The sequence below is a fragment of the Phalangium opilio genome, unplaced genomic scaffold (assembly GCF_054372755.1).
Source record: "Phalangium opilio isolate 3A_F unplaced genomic scaffold, DU_Popi_V2 ptg000042l_1, whole genome shotgun sequence".
Lineage (NCBI taxonomy): Eukaryota > Metazoa > Arthropoda > Arachnida > Opiliones > Phalangiidae > Phalangium > Phalangium opilio.
The window spans coordinates 2,665,727-2,690,285 of record NW_028324166.1 but is presented as its reverse complement, the minus strand read 5'-3'; the positions used below and the strand labels follow the sequence as shown (position 1 = coordinate 2,690,285).

General features: G+C 40.0%; 3 protein-coding genes and 1 long non-coding RNA gene across 4 annotated transcripts in view; 2 read left to right on the top strand and 2 right to left on the bottom strand.

Annotated features, from left to right (window-relative positions):
• tweek (transmembrane protein KIAA1109 homolog tweek) overlaps positions 1 to 12,117 on the bottom strand; it is a 51,409-nt gene extending 39,292 nt beyond the window's left edge. The window contains exons 1-18 of the mRNA XM_089836304.1: positions 11,855 to 12,117; positions 11,446 to 11,684; positions 11,234 to 11,377; positions 10,393 to 10,547; positions 10,161 to 10,313; positions 9,795 to 10,065; positions 9,535 to 9,707; positions 8,476 to 8,601; positions 7,889 to 8,059; positions 6,678 to 6,795; positions 6,093 to 6,248; positions 5,357 to 5,454; positions 5,112 to 5,272; positions 4,499 to 4,886; positions 3,375 to 3,605; positions 1,081 to 1,341; positions 885 to 1,004; positions 513 to 818 (exon numbers count right to left, since the gene is read on the bottom strand). Coding sequence (XP_089692430.1) covers positions 513 to 818; positions 885 to 1,004; positions 1,081 to 1,341; positions 3,375 to 3,605; positions 4,499 to 4,886; positions 5,112 to 5,272; positions 5,357 to 5,454; positions 6,093 to 6,248; positions 6,678 to 6,795; positions 7,889 to 8,059; positions 8,476 to 8,601; positions 9,535 to 9,707; positions 9,795 to 10,065; positions 10,161 to 10,313; positions 10,393 to 10,547; positions 11,234 to 11,377; positions 11,446 to 11,684; positions 11,855 to 11,874 — 3,291 coding nt within the window. The 5' untranslated portion in view covers positions 11,875 to 12,117. The remainder of the gene's footprint in view (positions 1 to 512; positions 819 to 884; positions 1,005 to 1,080; positions 1,342 to 3,374; positions 3,606 to 4,498; positions 4,887 to 5,111; positions 5,273 to 5,356; positions 5,455 to 6,092; positions 6,249 to 6,677; positions 6,796 to 7,888; positions 8,060 to 8,475; positions 8,602 to 9,534; positions 9,708 to 9,794; positions 10,066 to 10,160; positions 10,314 to 10,392; positions 10,548 to 11,233; positions 11,378 to 11,445; positions 11,685 to 11,854) is intronic.
• An 874-nt stretch (positions 12,118 to 12,991) lies between these two features.
• LOC149678313 (uncharacterized) lies at positions 12,992 to 15,560 on the bottom strand. The gene is made up of 2 exons (XR_016366059.1): positions 14,171 to 15,560; positions 12,992 to 14,042 (listed from the first exon to the last, which is right to left on the bottom strand). It is a non-coding gene; the product is annotated as an uncharacterized LOC149678313 (long non-coding RNA).
• Positions 15,561 to 16,072: 512 nt separating this feature from the next.
• On the top strand, positions 16,073 to 18,305 carry LOC149678312 (heat shock protein 70 B2-like). The gene has a single exon (XM_089836303.1). It carries the CDS (start codon positions 16,200 to 16,202, stop codon positions 18,117 to 18,119), a length of 1,920 nt encoding a protein of 639 aa, XP_089692429.1. The 5' UTR covers positions 16,073 to 16,199; the 3' UTR covers positions 18,120 to 18,305.
• A 2,334-nt stretch (positions 18,306 to 20,639) lies between these two features.
• Positions 20,640 to 23,604, top strand: Hsp83 (Heat shock protein 83). Its single transcript, XM_089836302.1, has 4 exons — positions 20,640 to 20,891; positions 21,191 to 22,166; positions 22,259 to 22,449; positions 22,525 to 23,604. Exons 1-4 carry the CDS (start codon positions 20,748 to 20,750, stop codon positions 23,377 to 23,379), a joined length of 2,166 nt encoding a protein of 721 aa, XP_089692428.1. The 5' UTR covers positions 20,640 to 20,747; the 3' UTR covers positions 23,380 to 23,604.
• Positions 23,605 to 24,559: the final 955 nt, after the last annotated feature.

The window sequence follows — 24,559 nt, the reverse complement described above, 5'->3', positions numbered from 1 at the left end:
TTCTTTATCTTAATCGATTAAAACAAAATTTTCTGGTTATTTTCTTTATCATAATCGATTAAAACAAAATTTTCTGGTTATTTTCTTTATCTTAATCGATTAAAACAAAATTTTCTGGTTATTTTCTTTATCTTAATCGATTAAAACAAAATTTTCTGGTTATTTTCTTTATCATAATCGATTAAAACAAAATTTTCTGGATATTTTCTTTATCATAATCGATTAAAACATTATTTTCTGGTTATTTTCTTTATCTTAATCGATTAAAACATTATTTTCTTTATCTTAATTAAAAAGTTATTATCAATCGTAATTGATTAAAAGTTAGTAGTGATAACCACCCAGATAGACATGAATCCAAGATGGCCGCCACCACCAAGACGTCATGGTCGCCATCTTGGATTATGTCTATCTGGGTGGTTATCACTACTAAAGTTAATATATCAATCCTAATCGATTAAAATTAGTTTTCGCAATCTAACTTGAATAAAAAGTATAATAGAAAAACTTACCTCTAGTTCAAGGGCGGTATTCTTATCAACTAAACATAGATCAAAGGCGTCTAGCGAGAGTCGAGTCATTCTGTATTTGACATCTTCGGGACAAGGACACAAAGAGAAAAAGTCCGAGTTACCCCCTGGAGCGGAACAACAATTTTTGGACGCTGTGTGTGGATTATTTATGACGTTAGACTGTGGACAGAGAGCTTGCGGAAGATCGTGTTGGCATTTCCGGTAAGGCCGAGTGGGCTGAAGAACACTGTCCACTTGTTCAGCTTGAAAAGTGAACATTTCAAGAGCCGATAAAAGGTTTTGAAGCTGAAATGGTGCGTTGTTCAGAAACGGTTCAAGTACATGAATAGAGGAATGTGGTGGGGTACTTACTTGGGCGGCGGTCAGACGTCCTGTTAAGTCTCCCAGCTGTACTTCAACTAACCAAGCGTACTCGAGAGTTTCTTGGCTTAGGGTGCGATTACAGTTGGAAAACATAGCGTGTGCGCGAACCTATGAACAACCAGAAGATGGTTTTAATTAAACCCAATCAAGATTAAATACTTGTAAATGAAGTATCTAGACTTACTTGTAAAGCGGACAGAACTAGATGTCCTCCGTGAGCTGATATATTGTTGAGTAATTTGGGGTCAGGCGATTTTCCATCGATGGAATATAACAGACCAATTTCTTCTTCATCCAAAGGTTGCGGTGTCGGTTGGTTTTCAACGCAGATAATCAACGGTGAAAGAAGTAATTGGAGACGCGTCTCGTTGAAGGTTTTATGTAATTCCAAACACAGACGCTCCAAATTAACAAATGGGCATGGTGGGTCGTCCGGAGAGCAGGCCTTAAAATTCAAAAATGAAGCAATTACTTCAGTACCTTCAGTAAAATGTTTAATCGATTAAATATGTTATTAATCGATTAAAATGGTTGTCTATTTCATTCTCCCTATATATAGAGCTATCTCAGAAGAGTTAGTGTAACGCCACCCATGTTATTTCGTAAAATGTTTAATCGATTATTAATATAATATTAATCGATTAAAGTGGTTGTCTATTTCATTCTCCCCAGTGGCGGGTTTAACGGTAAGCGGACTAAGCGGGCGCTTGGGGCCCCGGGATGCCATGGGGCCCCGAATTGAGCAGAATTAATTTTCTTCCATTAACAATTTTATTTTTTTAAAGTAAAAATGGAAGAGACTAATAGTTTTAAAAGGAAATAAATGACGAATATTTTCCCTTTCAGTATTATACCAAGAAGGGATTTATATAAGAAGACCTTAGTCGCGAGATTTTACGCTTCTACTCTTACGCCGGTGTCAGTGGACAAGTAAGCCCGACCCCTTTCATGCCCGTCATTGCTCTGCGCTTTCCATTGGATCCCATGGGGATAGGTTATATGGAAGCGAATGAATCCGACTAGAGAAAAAGCAAACCTCGAGCAAAGAAAACAGAAAATGGAGGCTGCCCGCGGTGCTGAAACCAAAGAGGAGAGAGAGAGGGAGATAGAAACGCGCTTTATAAAATTCGCCGAAAAATGGGAAAATAGGAGGGTAGTAAAAACATTTCTCGGCACGTTTAGTTTTAGGACGCACATCCTTTGCGCATGGGGATTGGCCTCCTCGCCTTATCTCTGTCATCCCCTACGTTAACTATGCGCGAGAAAGCTGCGCTCAGGTGCCGCGGTGTACCGTATATTTATCCCCGTTTTCACCAGGCATGGATCACGGCTGCCTATACCGATTCTCTCTCCGTCTTTCTCTCCTCTTTGCTGAAACTTTACGACGGTTGCTTTTAATTGCCATGAACAAGTTAGTTAAAGGTTTTGAACATACATAACTTGATGGATTTTGAATATGTGTCTCTACGTGAAAATCGTTCGTTCTGTAATTGTTTCTAAATCGAATCAAGTGTACCTATGATTTCGCGAGTTCCAAAAACCAAACCAAGGCTTAACGAAAAGGTAAAAGAAAAAGATGGTGGAAAACATAGCGTTTTTCTTTGCGATAAAAACGAGCTGCTCCGAGACGGCGGCGCGTCTTACAATGACCCAGTCGCTCACTTCCGGTTTCCTCCCGGATTGATCCCAACCGCTCCGAGTCTAGATACGGAGTGCCTGGAAACGTCACAAAATCGCTCTGAAAAAACTTTTTCATTCATTCGGAGCAACTACATTCGGTCCTCCGAGCTAGAGCGATGACGTAACACGTAAATTTGGAGCGATCTAGGAGCGCTCTCAGGCGACCCAAAAAAAACGATATAAGATAAAATAAAAGTCCCGGCTCCTTTTCCTCCCCCCACCCATTAAGGGGGGATTGTCGACTATCAGGCGCGCACCGGACGCTATTTTAAGCCTTCTTAAATAAATTTCATCTTACAACTACTATTTAATTTTTATATCTTGAGTTTGGGGGCCCCAAAATGGTTACCGCTTGGGGCCTCCACTTGACTTAAGCCGCCACTGATTCTCCCTATATATGGAGCTATCTCGGAAGACTTAGTGTGACGTCACCCATGTTATTTCCCCATAGAACCAAAGCGGTACCAAACATGGCCACCCACTGCCAAAGCTAAGCTCGTGACGTTTACCAAGGCACTGACGTCACAACTGAGTTAGGTCTATTTGCTTAACTCCCATTGGACCTTTAAAGGAAATTTTGTCTTCAGTGGGGCTCCTCCAACATTGTGGCTAATCTACTACACCCCAATTTTCCCAGAACCAATCAGAACTCGTCTAAGCCCTCTAAAAGAGTACCCTTTGCTAAGCTTATCGGGTCAGTCAGCTCCACCCCTCGACTATGGGAGCATCTAGTGGCATTTACTTGAACTAAACCACAGCCGAGACTTGCTTTAACCCTAATATAAAGCAATTACTTACCTTCATAATGTGACCATGAATATCATGAAGCGTTAACGACACGATAACATCCAAAGGTCGATAATGACGAGGATCGAATATCTTTTCAACACCTTTGTTCTCCACTCCATTGTTCCCCGTGGAATCGTCCGGATCATTTTTCTTTGGATCGTTTGCCGGAACTTGCATTCCAAGTGAACTTAGAGTTGATGAAAAGTCGGTAAAGGCCTGATTCTCGCCTAAGTAGTTGTCCTAAAAATCACAATATAATTTTATAGAATTAGGCCTTGGCAAAAAGATTCTACCATCCGAGTTTTTTTAACAAACTCTCCTATAATTATTTCTAATAATTTCAAACATTAAACTTCTCTGAAAAACTGTTGATTATTCGCGTGTAAAATCTTTAATAAGGGACACTGATTCAGAATTCTATATTATACCTTAGGCCTTGGTCTATTATTCGCGAATAACTTGAGTTCCATACCAAGTAAATAACAACTAGTCTACTCAAAACACAAGTCGACCGAGTACACAAAAGAGAAGTCGACCGAGTACTCAAACGAGAAGTGGACCGAGTACTCAAACGAGAAGTGGACCGAGTACTCAAACGAGAAGTGGACCGAGTACTCAAACGAGAAGTGGACCGAGTACTCAAACGAGAAGTGGACCGAGTACTCAAACGAGAAGTGGACCGAGTACTCAAACGAGAAGTGGACCGAGTACTCAAACGAGAAGTGGACCGAGTACTCAAACGAGTAGTCGACCGAGTACTCAAACGAGAAGTGGACCGAGTACTCAAACGAGAAGTGGACCGAGTAATGAAACAAGTAGCCAGTCGACCAAGTAATCAAACGAGTAGTCGGCCGAGTAGTGAAACGAGTAGTCGACCGAGTAATCAAACGAGTAGCCAGTCGACCAAGTAATCGAACGAGGGTCGACCGAGTAATCAAACGAGTAGCCAGTCGACCGAGTAATCAAACGAGTAGCCAGTCGACCGAGTAATCAAACGAGTAGCCAGTCGACCGAGTAATCAAACGAGTAGCCAGTCGACCGAGTAATCAAACGAGTAGCCAGTCGACCGAGTAATCAAACGAGTAGCCGACCGAGTAGTGGCCCATACTTATAAAACATAAAAATGTACTCACTTTAGCTTGAATCAAATAGCAAAGTAGCGCTCCGTAGAGTTTGAGAACGGAAGGTCCAATTTCCAACTCCATCTGAATTTTATCCGGAGCTAGAAGAGTCGGATCAAAATCAGGTGGCGGTTGACTGGACGACTTGTTTCCGCTATTCGGCTTCTCGACCCCGGGCGTGTTCGTCTGACTAGCGGATAAATTGTAATCTTCGTCGGTGACATTCGCCGGAGTCTTCCTAGATTTGTTTGGCCTTATCGGGGACAGTAAAATTTCTTCCTTTTCAGGGGTCGTGATATCCATATCAAATCCGTGAATACCAAGCGGAGGAGCGGGGTAATACGAGTACGTTATACTTAGAGCAACTATAGGAACTGTCCAGCACTCGACCCAGCCAGAACTGAAAGTTAAAAATGGCGAAGATGATGTAGCTTTCCTTATTTGATTTTTTTTTATTTTTTAGTAGCAAAGAGTGGGTCACGTGGTTCCCCTACAAGGTGACTTTCCTTATGAACTCCAGTTTTAGCTTGGGGAAGGCAGAAGGCATTTGCCCCGCCCATTAGCCTTCGTCAAGCTAAAACCGGAGTTCAGAAGGAAAGTCAACTTAAAAATTCCATAATGATACCTTTTTGTAGTAACATTTCTCCATTTCTTATCACTATCAATCGAGCAACGTTTGAGTGAACCATCACGGTTGCACAATTTGGCAGATTCTTCCATGATAAGCACGGAGGTTTTACTTGGATTGGCTTCGGGAATATGAGCTGACAGAGCCACACATTCACCCTAGTAAAGAAAATCGGGAATTACCGAATGAAACATACAGTGTTTGATACAGTGCCATCTGTGAAATTGAACCACAGAACTTACTTGAATCCAAAATTTCAAAGAAACAATAGGTGGAAGGAACTCGACGAAAGGTAGATCAAATGACAGATCAAAGAGTTCTCCACAAATTGCTAATTGAGCTGTGAACCGATAACACTAATTAAAATCATCCTGACTCATGTGAGGCGGGAATACATAAGGTCAGAAGGGAATAATAGAAGAAGGATGGCACTCTGTTTCCCCTCTTAATACTTTAGTTATGTAACATGATTCTTCCCGGGCTCATGGCACCATTTTGATTGCTCTACCGCTCATCAAACTTCAGATGAGCATAGCACCGTGCTAGGGTGAATTCTATAACTGTTTATGTAACATGATTCTTCCCGGGCTCATGGCACCATTTTTGTTTGCTCTCCTATACTCATCAAACTTTAGATGGGTAACTATCGCAGCGTGCAGGGGTGAATTCTGTAACTGTTGGTACTTAATCCCCAGCAATCAACCCACAAACCTGGACTATCTTGACGTGGGACAAAAACACTAAAGCGCAATGAGCCTTGGCAAATAGTTAAGCACTGCTAATAGATATAGTAATGATGAGGGAACTATTTATCGCGTATGTGATTCGGTTTAGTAACCTTGTGCACTCCAAATGTAAATTGATTGATGTTAGGAAGAATCATGTTACAATTAGCCCGCTTTGTGGTAGGCCTACACTTCTCTGGCTGAATGTATCCCCGATTTGAAGCAATTAATACAGGTGCGATAAAAAGCTTACCATTTTCTTGTAATTGGGAAGAACAATCAATCCAGTTGTGTTCGTTTGTGACCAGTATCAGCTCAAACTCTTTTAGTATCAGGCTAAAATGCCAAGTATAAGGTACAAAGCGAAGTATATCCGGGCGAGATTTGCTAGCCCAATCTTCCATGAGAGCTATACAAATAATAATTATATAACATGCCACCATTGTTAGAAATTTAACTAAATGAAATAGCGTTAAGGGTATGATAAGTAGTCGTGTTTGTTATAACATTTCTCTTAAAATACAAAATATTTACGCACATATCTATGAGTACATAACAAAGCGCGGGTCCAGTGGATCCCCGACAAGTTGACTTTCCTCTTGAACTCTGGTTTTAGCTTGCCGAATACTAGTGAGCGGGATTTAAAAGTGCACTTATAAATCCCGCCCACAAACGCCTCCTGCCTTCGCCAAGCCAAAAGTGGAGTTCGAAAGGAAAGTTACCTTGTAGGGGATAAACTGGAGTAAATCCCGCACAGAAGGAAAGTTAACTCGTAGGGGATCCGCTGTACCCGTGCTTTGCTTTAATTAATTTGGCACTTCGACCGTACGCGCCTTACCTTGAAAGAAAACTTTGTGACTATAGATTAGATGCACTGTTGTTTTACATCCAGTTAAGGTACATTGCCATTCCTGCTGATCGTTCCAATGTAAAGGGTAATGTACTTTCACATCAAACTAATTACAATAAACGAAATACATAACATCGTGAAATCAGTTAAATCTTTCAAAAAACTATCCGATCTCTCGCTTACAACTAACTATCCGATCTCTCGCTTACAACTAACTATCCGATCTCTCGCTTACAACTAACTATCCGATCTCTCGCTTACAACTAACTATCCGATCTCTCGCTTACAACTAACTATCCGATCTCTCGCTTACAACTAACTATCCGATCTCTCGCTTACAACTAACTATCCGATCTCTCGCTTACAACTAACTATCCGATCTCTCGCTTACAACTAGCATACTTGCTTATAACTAGCATACTTGCTTATAACTAGCATAATCTTGCTTATAACTAGCATAATCTTGCTTATAACTAGCATAATCTTGCTTATAACTAGCAAAATCTTGCTTATAACTAGCATAATCTTGCTTATAACTAGCATAATCTTGCTTATAACTAGCATAATCTTGCTTATAACTATTAGATATCGCGTATAACTATTAGATATCGCTTATAACTAAGAGATATCGCGTATAACTATCAGATATCGCGTATAACTATCAGATATCGCGTATAACTATCAGATATCGCTTATAACTATCAAATATCGCTTATAACTATCAGATATCGCTTATAACTATCATAATCTTGCTTATAACTGTCATAATCTTGCTTATAACTATCAGACATCGCTTATAACAGCCAGGGACAGAGTACTACAGAGAAAAATTTGGTTCCCACTATCTTTAAACAACGTTACTATAGTACGCTACATTTTCACGCATCATTCTGCGGTGGTTCGAGTATGTTTCAGTTGTGATTATATTTTTGCTAGCCCAGCTAGAATACATTAATTTTTCTAATAACGACAATCAAGTGACACGTTCTCGTATTTAAAGTAATTCGCGTAAAGCTTTCAGTTATGCAGGTCCTTGAAGTCCTTTTCCAATAATGCGCGTTAAATAAGCAGATATGCGCATCCGTTTTATTCCTTCCCCGTTTCCTTTACCTCTCCCCTTTTAAGAGACTTATTCTGTCCAAGCAAAGGACATTAAGGTACAGACCAACAAGGAAGGACGCCTCTACAGCCTATCTCACCTGTAGTGTTTCGCTTTCGACGAGAGATCTATACTGAAGACTAGTAGATGCGTCCAGATGAAGTAATTGCCCACAAACGCGCGACATGTAACCATTTTCTTTGACTAGCCAGGGAATAGTAGCTTCTAAATACGATCCAGGCCCAACATTCATATGAATTGCGTTCGTTTCCTAAAATTTATTATAAATAAAAAACATACAAAGAAAAATATGGAAGTTGTTAATCAAGTTAGTTAATTTCTTCTGGTAATTAAAAAAAATACATTCGATGACTTTTAATTACACAAAAAAATAAATAAGTTATACAAAATAAAATTAATATCAAAGCGTTGTTAAACCGAAAAAAAGCTGCAAGGAATTGGTTGCAAAAACACAAGGAAAAACACCATTCTAAACACGGGTTTCTGTTCATGGAGTTTCTTCTAATTATAAACCATCCCAAGTGCAGTTTGCAAGGCATTTTGAGTGCTGTTAACCAAAACAAAGCGCGCGCATAAAAAGCAATTGCCGATACCGTGAAAGCAATAACTTCAGAAGTTTAATTTCTGTTCAATGTAGATCATATCCTGGGCCTTTTGTACGTTTACCTTTTCTTTAGAGAACAAAATGTCCACTGTAGCATCGGCTAAAGTGTTAAGACGTAAATCAAACGCTTGTGCTCGTCTTAGTTCACCAATCTTCGGTTCTATAGTAGGTTCCAATGTTTGATATTCCTGTGAACGTAAATTTCAAACCTGAATATTAGAAATTCATTTAAAATAACCGAAATACAAAGTTAAAGGGATTTCAGCATCTATTCTAATTATAGACTATTTAGGGTTTAGACTGTCTGATCAAGTCATAACTGTGTCTCCATCTATCGGAGGCTGAAGTCAAAAGTGTCTCCATCTACAGGAGTGTGGCCTCATAAGTGTCTCCATCTATCGGAGGGTGACGTCATAAAAGTGTCTACATCTATAGGAGGGTCACCTCATAACAGTGTCTACATCTATTGTAGGGTGACGTCATAACATTGTCTATATCTAATGGAGGGTCACCTCATAAGAGTGTCTACATCTAATGGAGGGTCACCTCATAACAGTGTCTACATCTAATGGAGGGCAACTTCGTATGAGCGTCTCCATCTATTGGAGTGTGACCTCATAAGAGCGTCTCCATCTATTGGAGTGTGACCTCGTAACAGTGTCTATATCTAATGGAGGGTCACCTCATAACAGTGTCTACATCTATTGTAGGGTGACGTCAAAAGTGTCTCCATCTAGTGGAGTGTCACGTCAAAAGTGTCTCCATCTAGTGGAGTGTGACCTCAAAAGTGTCTCCATCTATAGGGGAGTGACCTCATAGCAGTGTCTATCTCTATCAGAGTGTGACGTCAAAAGTGACTCCAACTAATGGAGTGTGACGTCAAAAGTGTCTCCATCTAGTGGAGTATGACGTGAAAAGTGTCTCCATCTAGTGGAGTGTGACGCCAAAATTGTCTCCATCTATAGGGGAGTGACCTCATAACAGTGTCTACATCTATCAGAGTGTGACGCCAAAAGCGTCTCCATCTAGTGGAGTGTGACGCCAAAAGTGTCTCCATCTAGTGGAGTGGGACGCCAAAAGTGTCTCCATCTATTGGACGGTGACCTCATAAAATTAGGTACCTGCGGGAAAAAGAACTTGAAGAGTTGCTCCCTTTGGCGATCAGCCCATGGTCCGTATGAGAAATCCGTTCCTTTCCCACACTTGATATCAAGACCCCAAAGTGGATTTGTCGCCTTTTGAACAATATCACCATTGGCCATTCTCACAGTTTCTAAAGTAGCTGATACCTTGCCTGATTTTGCAAATTAAAAATTAAGTCAACTATAGTTATCGGACTTCCTCCAAAAATGCAAGAATAGCATAAAATTAAACTAATTACCAGGTTCATCTTGGTAATAGTATAAATCAACATAATTTGATTGAAGAACGACAAAACCTTCCCCCATGTAACGAGGAGGTTCATCAGTCATCCCAGTGTATTTTGGAGAGGGCGCTAGAAGAACTTTGAAGTTTTCCCCGGTACATTTGCAAATGTGCGTGAACAAATCCAAACGAGATGACGCTGGTTTACTAGTGTAAACTATTATGGCTTCTTCAAAACTGACCGAAAGCGTTGTGGGAAGCAAACGGTTACCAAATACCAATCGACCCTAAGAAAATTAATATTAAAAAAAAATCACCTAAGTCCGGAAGCTAAAAAAATTATGACCTGTAAATAGCGTAAAAAACTGCAGAAGAAATTTACCATTGATATTTCAATTTTTATGACAGGAACCAAATCTTTCCAGTCAAAACGATTAATATCAGAATTTTGTTGGCTCTCAAGCGTATCACTGGCATCATTACCACCACCACCACCACTTTCGGCGTTCCTGTTTGATGGCACTTTACTAGAACTCTTATATATAAATCATGGATTAAATTTAATTAACATTAACGCATTAAACACTTAAATAAACAAATATCTTAATTTATACTTTTGTTGTGACACTGTTAGCTGCCGCCATTTTCTTCAGTTTGGATTCTAACCCAAATAGACGTTCGAGTTTAGTATAAAGCTGACTTCGATTGTAAACGTGAAGTTCGAGTCCATTTAACATAACTGATAAACGAGTTTCACAATGTGAAAGATCTGTCACAAAAAATATAGAAAAGTATGTAAAGATTCCCTGAACTGAACTAAAGAAACAGGGTTCATACAACATTTGGAAAACAAATTTCCCTGAGATTTCCAGGTTTTTCCCATATACTTCCCTTAGTTTTCAGGGTTTTTCCCGTATATGGAGTATCCTATGGAGCAAATGTTAACGAAGGAGGGGGGGGGGGGCAAATGGGACTATTACATAATCAAAGAACATCCCCGTATCTCTAATAGAATCAGAGTTATGAGCCTCCAAAGTTTAGTGTAATGTTAACCCTATGGAGAGGATGTTCATGAACATTTTGATTAATTACTAGGAGTGACGCAAATTTCCCTGAATTTTACTAAAAATTCGTAATTTCCCTGAATTTTACTAAAAATTCGAAATTTCCCTGAGTTTTCCCTGAGGTTTTTGTCAACTATAGGGAGCTAACAACTGGTTAGGGGGAAGAGATAGTCTGACGTCACGCAGCCCCTCTCTGGTTGGCATTTTTGCGCGTAGAATACTGTTTCCAACCATTAGGGGGAGGGGATGAAACTCCAGTAAGAGATAGAAGGGTGTGACGTTTCAGGGTCAGAACTGTTAGCTCCCTATTTATTTCCCTGATTTTTCCAGGTTTGTATGAACCCTGTAAACCAAACTGGGGCAGAGTTTATCAACTAAAATGTGGCTTTACCATCAGAAATGTCTTTTTCAAAATATGGTTTCCACCAACAGAAAATCAGCCAACCATCTTGTGCCCTGATTGTAAAATCTTCATTAATAAAAGCCACGTCTCGGAACATTATTTTCCCAGATAGAACCGAAACGCAGAATGATCCTAGAGTGGTTCAGTTTTCATGAATTTTACCCCAAAGAGTGAACCAAAACGAACTGCTAACACCTTACCAATCTTTATGTAGCCGCTTGGATAAATTCTGTTTAGTATTTTAGTTATGATAAAGCCGATAATTCGTGAATTGTAATACGTGATGTATACAACCCAACTTATTGCAAAAAATAAAGCGCATAGAAGCCATGCAAAGTTGGAATCTAGAGTAAGTTCTTCCAAAGTGGCTGTAGTATTCCATGGTGGAGGTGGTGGTCTTTGCGTTGATGAAACTAACGCAACTGAAAATGCCTCCGATCTATATGCAACAATGAGGGTTTTGTATTTAATTTAACCACTTTATTTTAAGGAAAGTTGAACTTCTAAGTGCTCATAAACATTAATTATACTTTAAAATGTTTAATTTTCCTTTATTAACTTAATTATTTAGCATTAGGGGATGGGCCTAGGCTTCCCTGCAAGGCTTACCTTTCTGTTTTGAAATCCATTTTCCCAAACCTGGAGTGTTTTCGGCTTTTCTAAGACTGAAAACAAATTCCTTTTCACTATTTTAATAGGTCTAACTATTTACTACACTATTTTACATATTTTTACTACATTTTCATTAAGTTATTTGTGACATTTTAACATTTTAACGATTAGTTTCCGGGTTCGGAACAACAGATCCGTAAAAACACCGCTACTGTACTGTTACAGACATAAAAGCAGACGATACGATTAACGAAATATAATTCGGGCTGAATATAAGAATATTATGAAATTACGATGGATGGCAATAGTTCTAAACTTCTATTCTCTCTGAATCAGACTTAGAAATAGCACACGTCCACTGGTCCAAAACCAGTTTATTAATTGCTTGGACTAGTTTTTTAATTCAAAAAGTGGGGGTTACTGGTCCTCGGGACCAGTTTATTAATTGCAAATCGATAGGAGAACAAAGGCTGGGACCACTCCGGAGACCAGTTTATTATTTAGGACACTAGGGGGGGGGTCACTGGTCCCAAGGACTAGTTTAAAAATTATCCTTATTTCTAAGTCTGCTCTGAATCTCTCATAGGAGTACTCTATGGTGGCGATCCAAACGTTAATTTTTGGTACTAGAGCTACTATATTGAGCCTGTTCACGCAGGTTCCCTGTCTATGGTCGTGAAGGTAATCATACCACGTGATCATAAGCAAAGGGGGGGTCGACACTATTCTGAGGCTAAAGGGGTTTTTCTTGTCTTACATGGCGTGAGCAAACTTCAAAGAAGTATTTTTGGTTTTAACTATGAACTTTTGGTTCAGGCAGCCATGCTGAAAGCCTTCAACTTTGGCAATAGAGCTATCTCAGTTTTGACGTTTGGTACCGCTTTGGTTCTATGGGCAAATGGCATGGGTGACGTCATCACAGTAAGGATTCAGAGATAGCTCTATACAGTTTAGACCAACCACAGTCCTCTAACTCAACACTCGTCTTTCAAACCCACCTTTATTTTTACGAAAATGGGGTTTGTTTTTGAATTGATGTTTTCCCCACGACGTTCGGGAACTCAAATATCTCTCTTGAATCTTACTGGATTTAAAAACCTTAAAATTCTTAGTCAATAAATGAAGAACAGTGACTCAAAATAGAATAGTATTTATTAACCAGAGCTACCATTATAACAATAAACTTAACAGATCATACAATTAAAATCCCACTCATCGATTTAAACAAACAAGTCGTTCCTTTCGAAATATCCTTGTCAAAATCAATGGATCCATACATTATGGCCATCCAGTCTTGGTTTCAAACAGTAACAATTTCAATCCCGTGGTTTATGGCACACAAATTTAATAATAACAAGAAATCACTGGCAAGAAAGGGTTTCTTGCTGGCATCAAATTATCTTCAATGCGGTAAATCCTACGGGTCAGATCCGCGTTATGACGCATATGACAATGACTTCGGCCAGAACACGATCTGAGACTCGAGGGTAGAAGGTAATTGGTGGTCCTGGTGTACAGACCATCCATTTCCGAATAGAGGTTGAATTTCGCCAATTGGTAACGCTCGCAATGACGCGTCGGTAAAACGAAGGGTCTAACGATAGCCCTGTGATAGTCGTTAACAAAATAAACCATGTTTCCGAACTTGAAATTTAAATGTTGCAACTGAGACAATTTTTCGACGATGTTAGCTCGCGAAGATCGGGATTTGTTTTGATTTGGCTCCTTAGATTCGGGTCGGTGTAGTGCCAAGGTTAAGGAATTTTAAAATTCGGATCATCTGGCTAAGGCTCTGGGGTTAAGATCTAATTTGGGGAATTGGCAACAGAGGGACGCTCTCATTTCCTCGCACATGTACCATTAATAACATAATATATATTAGTATGGCAAATGTGGGTGTTTGCCGTTCTCGAGGGTTGCCAGATAAAGGCAGTTGAGATTGAATTAGTTCTATAACTATAGTAACAGCTTGAAGAAAACGGAGCAATTGCCGTCAGCCCGTCGGAATATTTTTTTTAGATTAAGAGTCATAAAAACCTTCTACAGAAGTTGAGAGAGTTTGCGGGCTCCGGGGAAAATGACGAAACCGCTGGCCCCATCAAGACAGCCCTAAGGGTGAGCCGGGCCCCGTAGAAGGTACGGGCCACGGGAAAACTAGCCGAATTGCCCCCCTCTCGCGACGGCCCTGGAGAGATTGGAGTTCATAATACGTTAGTATTCATACATACCCATGCTCAAACCGCATCTCAACTAGTATGAAGCATCACTATAAAAATTCTTTTGACGCGTTTATTTTTCCCTTATCGTACTTACATCATCATATTACTTCTGTAAGTACCACCTCCCGACTTTCTGGCAACTAGTAAAATTTCGCGCATATCGCTTTAAACGACACACTAAATTTAAATTAGGTATTTTTAGATATAAAGAAAATCCTGGAATGGGATTTCTCAAAGCAAGAAACAGTCGGTATCTTGTTAACGGCACAAAAGCTACATTCTCATTTTAACTTCTACCGACAACATGACACAGAGAGCAATGAACCGCTAGGCCCAACTGAACTTTGGCTATAATGCCAAGTGACACACTATGATGGAACGCGTTCTAAACTGGAACAATGCCTGTCTGTTGCGCAATACGCTACGCGTTCACATTAGACACTTTTATCCGCTTTTGGTGAAACGAATAAATTTGGTTAATCAGAACATGATTTACCGAATCTAAATATAACTTTACTAATCAGAACATGATTTACCTGATCTAAACATGATTTAACAAAACGCGACTTAGCCTATCTACACTCGATCAAGCCTATCTACACTCGATCAAGCCTATCTACACTCGATCAAGCCTATCTACACTCGATCAAGCCTATCTACACTCGATCAAGCCTATCTACACTCGATCAAGCCTATCTACACTCGATCAAGCCTATCTAAACTCGATCAAGCCGATCTAAACTCGATCAAGCCGATCTAAACTCGATCAAGTGATCAAGCCTATCTAAACTCGATCAAGCCTATCTAAACTCGATCAAGCCGATCTAAACTCGATCAAGCCGATCTAAACTCGATCAAGCCGATCTAAACTCGATCAAGTGATCAAGCCTATCTAAACTCGATCAAGCCGATCTAAACTTGACCAAGCCGATCTAAACTTGACCAAGCCGATCTAAACATGATTCTAACCAAAATCAATCTAAAATAGAATTAATCAATCTAATCTGAATTGAACCGGATTTTTGGTCTCACCTTTTCAATCCCACAATATCTTAAAATTAGTTTTAATTGCCATACTTACCCTAAAAATAAATTTGGATGAAATATAATATTAAACGGCTCCAATCCCCATTAATTCTTATATAATGAGCACTTTAATTTTTTTTTACTCCTGAAAATTATTATTTCAATATTTATATTTATAATTTAAGCGATATTAAATACTTCGTACGAAATTCAACCTTTGCTTTCTAGAAAGATCTCGAAAATCGTTACATTAGGAAATAATGTTCGAGATCTTACATAGAATAAACAGATGTTAGGGGAAACGCGTGAACAGTCATTGATCAATTCTTTAGAAGAGGTTTACTCAACATTCTATTGGACGACACGAACGTCTGACAATTCTCTAGAAACCTCTAGTTAAACTATGGCTGTACTGTCAGGATACTTCACTAAGCTAAGCCTTACGCACCGCCTCGGAGAGAATTGGCCTTATTCCTGATCAACGCCACCGAGGCGTAGCGGCGACTTTTGGAACTATAATAATACGGTAGCCAATTACAGGTGGCGCTGGAGTCGATGGACTCTGATGGAGATCTGTTATTTTCTCTATTTTGAATCATGTGAATAGCCAAGGCTTAACAAGCGATATGGTTTCAAAAGTATTAAAAGTTGATTTTACCTTTCTTATTCTGTCTAATATTATGAAATAAGACTTTCGGAGTAAGTTTTCATTCGATTTTGGTCTATTTGGAGATTATTCGGTTAATAATAATTAGTTAAAACATGTTTTTTGAAGTTGAAGCGGTAATAATCAAAACATAGAAAATAACAGATCTCCATCAGAGTCCATCGACTCCAGCGCCACCTGTAATTGGCTACCGTATTATTATAGTTCCAAAAGTCGCCGCTACGCCTCGGTGGCGTTGATCAGGAATAAGGCCAATTCCCTTCTAGTATTTTCCAGAACCTCTCTTTGCAAATATATAAGCGGGGCGATCGCGTCCCCCAGCCAGTCAAAACACGAGAGGCGATAGAGTGAACCAAAAAATAATCTCAGCGCAATTTTTGAAAAGCTACGATATCTTTTCAAGTCGTTTAAAAGTTAAACTATTATAGCAATGGATAAAGCCCCAGCAATCGGCATTGACCTGGGAACCACCTACTCCTGCGTAGGTGTTTTCCAACACGGAAAGGTCGAGATCATCGCCAACGACCAGGGTAACAGAACAACACCCAGTTACGTCGCCTTCACGGATACTGAGCGTCTAATCGGAGACGGAGCCAAGTCTCAAGTGGCTCTGAACCCGGAAAACACAGTTTTCGACGCGAAACGCCTGATTGGACGAAAATTTGACGATCCAACGGTGCAAGCCGATATGAAACACTGGCCCTTCAAAGTTATCAACTCAGGTGGTAAGCCAAAGATTGAGGTGGAATTCAAGGGTGAGAGGAAGCAGTTTAATCCGGAAGAAATTAGTTCCATGGTTCTAAGTAAAATGAAAGAAACAGCCGAGGCTTATTTGGGTAAGCCAGTTAAAGATGCGGTTGTCACAGTACCGGCGTACTTCAACGATTCACAGAGGCGAGCGACGAAAGACGCGGGAGCCATTGCGGGTCTCAATGTTCTTCGTATCATCAACGAACCCACAGCTGCTGCCTTGGCGTATGGGCTGGATTCAAGCCTGAAAGGTGAAAAGAATGTCTTGATCTTCGACTTGGGTGGCGGTACCTTCGACGTCTCAATCCTAACCATCGACGAAGGATCGCTGTTCGAAGTTCGATCCACAGCCGGTGATACCCATCTAGGCGGCGAAGACTTCGATAACCGAATGGTCAGTCACTTCGTTGAAGAATTTGGAAGAAAATTCAAAAAGGACATCAGAAACAACCCTCGAGCCATGAGAAGATTACGCACAGCTTGCGAGCGAGCTAAGAGGACATTATCAAGCAGCTCAGAAGCGTCGATTGAAATTGATGCACTCTTCGAAGGAGTCGATTTTTACTCCAAAATTAGTAGGGCGAGGTTCGAGGAGTTGTGCATTGATCTCTTCCGGGGCACATTGCAACCAGTCGAGAAGGCCCTTAAGGACGCTAAGATGGACAAGTCAATGATACACGACGTGGTTTTAGTCGGGGGTTCAACCAGAATACCTAAAGTTCAAAAACTCCTTCAAGACTTCTTCAACGGCAAGGATCTCTGTATGTCAATCAACCCTGATGAAGCAGTCGCGTACGGGGCCGCTGTCCAAGCCGCGGTAATCACTGGAGACAAAAGTGATGTCATCAAGGACGTCTTACTAGTCGACGTGGCACCCTTATCGTTGGGTATAGAAACAGCTGGCAGTGTTATGACCAAACTAGTTGAAAGAAACTCTAGAATCCCATGCAAGACCTCGCAAATCTTCACAACGTACGCTGATAACCAACCAGGAGTCAGTATTCAAGTCTTTGAAGGCGAACGGGCGATGACGAAGGATAATAACCTTCTAGGTACCTTCGAACTCAGCGGCATTCCTCCAGCACCAAGGGGTGTACCTAAAGTCGAAGTTACATTCGATTTAGACGCAAACGGTATTCTTCACGTTACGGCCAAGGACCAAAACACTGGTAAAAGCAGCAGTATTCGCATCACGAACGACAAGGGACGTTTGTCCAAAGAAGATATCGACCGCATGGTTCGCGAAGCCGAAAAGTACCAAGAGGAGGACAATAAACAAAGGGAGAGGATCACGGTTCGCAACCAAATCGAGAGCTACGCTTACAGCGTCAAGCAAGCCATCGCCGAAGCGCCTGCTGACAAGTTAACCGAATCTGACAAGTCAAACGTTAACCAACTATGCGACGAAGCCTTGAACTGGGTTGAAAACAACTCCTTGGCCGAAAAAGATGAGTACGACCATAAGTTAAAGGAACTTCAATCTCAATGTAGTCCCATCATGATGAAACTTCACACTTCCGGAAACGCGGGAGGTGCTGCTGGAACTGGGTACCAAAGCGAGAAATCAAATCAAGGCCCCATCATCGAGGAAGTTGATTAAATGCTTAATTTTAATATAAGTATCGTTCCTACTTTTAACGTTCCTATTTTGAAGTTTTAAATAACTTTAACTAAATTACGTTAAAATTAAATGTTATTCTTTTAAAATACCAAAGAAATATTTTTGTTAACTATGTAAGTTTGTGAAATAACGTTGATCAATAAAGAAACGAACTTTGATACTTTATATCAGTTTAATTATTATTTCATGGTCAAGGTATAGTTTTGAGTAGCTTGAAAAACCCCAAAAAAAAAATTTGGATTATCTGAGATACTATAGAGTAGTGTTGGTAGAGAGGGGAGTAGACTGTTTATCCCTCCCTCTAGGCGCGTTTTTGTAAGAGGCTATACTGTTCGTGCCTGGTAGGGGGGATGACACTGAGCTAGAGCTAGATGTCAGTTCTACGTATGCAAACGTCATACCCTTCTATCTCTTAGCTAAGTGTCATCCCTCCTACCAGGCGCGTACAGTATCCCCTCTTACAAAGGCGCGCCTAGAGGGAGGGATACACAGTCTACTCCCCCCTCTACCGACACTACTCTATGGTATGACGTTTGCATAGTAGAACTGACATTACTCTATAGGCCTACCAAACCTAAAAATAATATTTGGAATCGAAAAAAAGCATACAAAATTTTGATGTTTTCCAAGCTACTCAGATACTATCATCATTATTCTTTGAAGTTCATTGAAAACCCGATAAAAATCGATACTCAAATAAAAAAAAAATTATTGGGCCGGAATTTATATTTTTAAAAAAAATTATAGACAGACTTGTTTTACTAAGGGAACTTTTCACAGGCAAACTGCACAGGAAATATGCACTAAAGGGGCTTGAGCCCCACTTGTACGTAACCTTAACCTTTCATGAACCTAATCTACCATCATGCTAGCACTAATGACGTTTTCGTTTAAAATTTTGCTAGGTGTGATGGTCTTTATATTTTGAGGGGATTAAGCATTTTAAATTCCATGCAAATATGTGCCCGTCAAATATTTTAACCAAACCTTATAAAAGTCAAAAACCGTCGTGAAATCCAGTATGAATAAAAATTCAAAATGCCAAATTGAAGTTTGATTTCTATTTGAGAGATATTACAAAATTTTCAATGATTTCAAAACACAAATAGGCCTATATATGCACTCCTTAAAAACACTCAAACCATCTTAGCAACTTAGGAAGAACTTAAAAGCAAGGCTGATATGCCAAAGGGGAGAGCATCAAAGAAGGGAGAAAAGTGGTAAGATGGGACCCTTCCCTCCCTTCGGTAGGCCTAGCTTTGAGCGTGCTGACAACCGAAGCTGGAACAGCGTATATACCGAATACGCTGTCGTTGTAGATAGGGAGCTGCGTATCCTATAGCGTGAAAAGAAATTTCCTCACGCGTATTCTTTATTCGTGGTATTTCTATCAGAGAGAATGTTCTATGAGAACTATTCAACTAGCTTATTTTTAAAGAAGGGGACATTATCCTGCGGTACGACCCTACCGAAATCTTCTTACCAATTTTGAACAAAATAGAAAGTTATTTCAAACGCTTTTTACATATATTTTTGTTTACACTGTTAATAATTACATATATATAAATATAGGACCTTGGGAAGTTGGGACTATTAGGGACCTAGTATGGGAGCCCTGTCTAAGGGACACCCTAAAGAAGTTATGATTGGAGTTATTTACGGACGACCCCTTATCATTGTCTTTTGTTTCTTATGGGGTCATCCACAAAACACTCCAATCTTCATAACTTGCTTAGGGTGTTCATTAAAACAAAACGTCATACAACATTTTCGACTCAAAATCCGTGTATTTTAGTCCTACCACCCTTTTTGAAACACCCTGTATTTAATAAAATAAAATACCCCTTCGATATATTGAAAAAAAAAAACAAAAGAATACTATTATTTATAATAAATATATAATTGACCAATTAATGTGTTAATTAAATAAATTTTGCTGGTAAAACATCACTGTTATATTAATAATGATTAAACTATTCTTAAAAATTACCTAAAGCTTAAATGCAAGAGTCATAAGCAAGGTAAGGGAAAGCCCTACAAAAACGCCCTATTTCTCTACAAAGAAAATTCTAGAAATACAGAATCGATTGAAATAATTCGCTAAGCCTTGGCGAGAAGCCGACAAAACCACGCTGCCGACCGGAAACACGCCTCCGTTGCTAGGCGACAAACAGGAAGTTTGGAGCTGACTTTCCCCATGGAATGTTCTAGAACATTCGAGAAAGTTCGAGAGAATTCCAGAAGGTGCCTACTCACAGCTAAATAAATATTTCTGCCTGCGACTTCCGGAAATATAGTTCTCGCGTAAAATTTAAATAAGTTTAAATTAAAGAAAATATACGTAAAGAATCTTGTTAAAACGACGAAAAACACTTGAAATAAAGTTAATTTTGAAATTAAAATTATTGTTTTTAAGAGTTATCGTTATTCGCGTAGAAATACCAAACCACGTTTCTGGAAAGTTCTCAAGAAGCCGGGTACGCTATAAAAGAGTTCGCCGGGTTGGCGCGCTAATTCTTTCAACTTCAAACGTGACGAGAACAAGACGCTCTACCAAGAGTGAAATATTTTCATTGTGTTTAAACTTGAAGTTAATAATAATTAAATATGCCTGAAGAAACTATGGAATCTGGCGATGTTGAAACCTTCGCCTTTCAAGCGGAAATCGCCCAGTTGATGAGTTTAATCATCAACACTTTTTACTCAAACAAAGAAATTTTCCTTCGGGAATTGATCTCCAACTCATCTGATGTAAGTATTAATTAAATAAATAAGTAGCTAATTAAATTTAACGGCGAGAGCAATTTGTTAGCTGGTTGGGTGTAAATTATTACTCATTTTACGAATTTAAAGGGGCTACCCGGACCGTGGGACGACGGTCTTTCTTATAGAGCTTAGCACAGAGGGTGGGTTAAAGTGTAGAGGGGTCGGACAGCTGCAGTTAGCTTTAAAACGGGAACTATGACCTTTTGAGCCCCCGACGGGGAAGGAGGGTGAACTTTAACCTGCCTTATAATAAAATCTAACCTTTAAATAATCATTTATTCCAGGCTTTGGATAAAATCCGATATGAATCTCTTACGGATCCCACCAAACTCGAATCAGGCAAGGAACTCTACATCAAGATCATCCCCAACAAGGATGACCGCACCTTGACCATCATTGATACTGGTATTGGAATGACCAAAGCCGATCTCATCAACAACCTTGGTACCATTGCCAAATCGGGAACCAAAGCCTTCATGGAAGCTCTTCAAGCCGGTGCCGATATCTCTATGATTGGTCAATTTGGTGTGGGTTTCTACTCCGCCTACTTGATCGCCGACAAGGTCACCGTCACATCAAAGCACAATGATGATGAACAATACACTTGGGAATCGGCCGCTGGTGGATCTTTCACCATCAAGCTCGATAACAGCGAACCACTCGGACGCGGAACGAAGATTGTCTTGCATTTGAAAGAAGATCAAACCGAGTACTGCGAAGAAAGGAGGATTAAGGAGGTCGTCAAGAAACACAGTCAATTCATCGGATACCCCATCAAACTCTTAGTTCAAAAGGAACGTGAAAAGGAAATCTCCGATGACGAAGCTGACGAACCCGAAGAGAAGAAGGAAGGAAAAGAAGATGAGGAGAAGAAAGAGGATGATGACAAACCAAAAGTTGAGGATGTAGGAGAAGAAGATGAAGAGAAGAAAGACAAGAAGAAGAAGAAGATTACGGAGAAATACACCGAAGACGAAGAATTGAACAAAACTAAACCCATCTGGATGCGCAACCCGGATGACATCAGTCAAGACGAATACGGAGAATTCTATAAGAGTTTGACCAATGATTGGGAAGATCATTTGGCGGTCAAACACTTCTCAGTTGAAGGACAACTCGAATTCCGTGCTCTGCTTTTCATCCCTAAGCGGGCCCCATTCGATCTCTTTGAAAACCGCAAACAAAAGAACAACATTAAGCTTTACGTCAGGAGGGTTTTCATCATGGATAATTGCGAGGATTTGATCCCTGAATACCTCAGTAAGTATACTAGGACGGGATGTGTGGTTGGCTGGCTGGAAATAAGCTGCAAGGTATTAACTTGTGGTTTTGGTGTTCTTTATCGTTTACAGACTTCATCCGAGGTGTTGTTGATTCAGAGGATCTGCCACTTAACATCTCCCGAGAAATGCTCCAACAGAATAAGATCCTTAAGGTCATCAGGAAGAATCTGGTCAAGAAATGTATGGAACTCTTTGACGAAATCGCGGAAGATAAGGAATCCTTCAAGACCTTTTACCAACAGTTCGCCAAGAACATGAAGGTACATGCTCTGCTACATCTGCTACCATTTTCAGAAGTGGGAATACAAATTTAACCAAATTTCTTTTCATTACAGCTTGGAATCCACGAAGATACTCAAAACCGCAAGAAACTGGCCGAATTCTTGAGGTACCACACTTCCGCTTCCGGAGACGAACCATGCTCCTTGAAGGACTACGTTTCTCGTATGAAGGAGAACCAAAAATGCATCTATTTCATCACGGGCGAATCCAAAGAACAAGTTGCCAACTCATCCTTCGTAGAACGCGTCCGTAAACGAGGTTTCGAAGTCGTCTACATGACCGAACCAATTGACGAATACTGCGTCCAACAATTAAAGGAATTCGACGGCAAACAACTCGTCTCCGTTACCAAAGAAGGTCTCGAACTCCCCGAGGACGAAGCCGAACAAAAGAAACGCGAAGAAGATAAAGCCAAGTTTGAAAACTTGTGCAAAGTCATGAAGGACATTCTCGATAAGAAAGTTGAGAAGGTTGTCGTATCCAACCGTTTAGTTAGTTCACCTTGCTGTATCGTCACTAGTCAATACGGATGGACTGCCAACATGGAACGTATCATGAAAGCGCAAGCACTTAGAGATACGTCGACCTTAGGGTACATGGCGGCTAAGAAACACCTCGAAATCAACCCAGATCATCCAGTTATCGATAACCTTAGGCAAAAAGCCGAAGCCGATAAGAACGACAAAGCCGTTAAGGACTTGGTTATGTTGTTATTCGAAACCGCCCTCCTTTGCTCCGGTTTCTCCCTAGAAGATCCTCAAACACACGCGTCGCGAATTTATCGTATGATCAAATTGGGACTCGGTATCGATGATGATGAAATTGCAGCCACCGAAACAATTGCCGAAGAAATGCCACCGCTAGAAGGGGATGAAGAAGATGCGTCTAGGATGGAAGAAGTTGATTAAATGAAAGAACAGGGCCAAAAATATTTACAAAAGATTCCATTTTTTTCTTCGTTTCGTTTAAGGTCAAATGTCAATAACAAAATTGTAACATGTACCATCTTCATTTTTTCATCTTTTTGTACTTATGTTCCTATAATATCTGGGATATAATAATTTAACAAAAGAAAATATTAATTATTCCAGTATTTGAATCTTAATAAAAAAGTTCTTTATTAAGAGTGAAAACCTTTGTGTCTTGGTATGGTATTTATTATTGAAGGGTAACAAACATGGGAAGGGTTTAACTTAAGTTATTTTTAACCCATCTAGGCCTACTTTAGTTTGAGAATAGTGTGTTCTAACCGAGGGTGTAGACGCTTTGGATCTCTGTGTACACCTGAGTTAAAAAGAGTTCAGCTTTGACAGTGCATTGAGTTCAAGACATATTGTACACCTGAGTTCTTAAGTGTCTACCCTCTCGGTTCTAACAATAGTAGAAGGTGAGGAATTAATGTAGGTCAAGGGACAAAGTAATCACACTGATGTGACTGTGAACACTTACCTGTTCAAATTTTAAACTTAGCTGGCAATACCTAGCTTTTAAAGGTGTAAGGGTTGTTTGTACTTTTTCTGCCAGTATCCGCTAATGTCCTTTGAATTCGGTTACTCGTAACCACCATCTCCAAATACCAACCAACTTACATTACACCGGAACAGTCGAAGCAAGCTCAACATGGCAACGTACCGATTTTCTGGAGCTGTTAACCAACTTCCCAGTTACCAACTGATGGTGCAGACCCAAAAAAAGACCCATTCTAGGTGGTCGCTAAAATAAAATTACACTCATACTTTCGTTCCCAATACGACCTTGTAGCGGACGTTTTCTCAAGTACAACCTTTAAGCAGATCTTTTCTTAACCTAACCACCATTATCTCTACTATCCTTCTTGTTTTAAGTATTTCCGATCCACACACAAACTTTACAACGCCGCCCAAGATCCACCTGCATTATACGCGACACCTTTGGTGACACTTAGAAAATGATTCTAAGTCCAACGTTGAAAATTTTGTATACCCAAAAAAATTTAGCAAAAAAATCGAATTCCTTTGCTCCCCCCCCCCCGGCACACCCAATATGCGGCAATTGCCAGTTGACGTTTTGAACACTTGTACAATGAATTTAGTTTTAGGTAAATACACA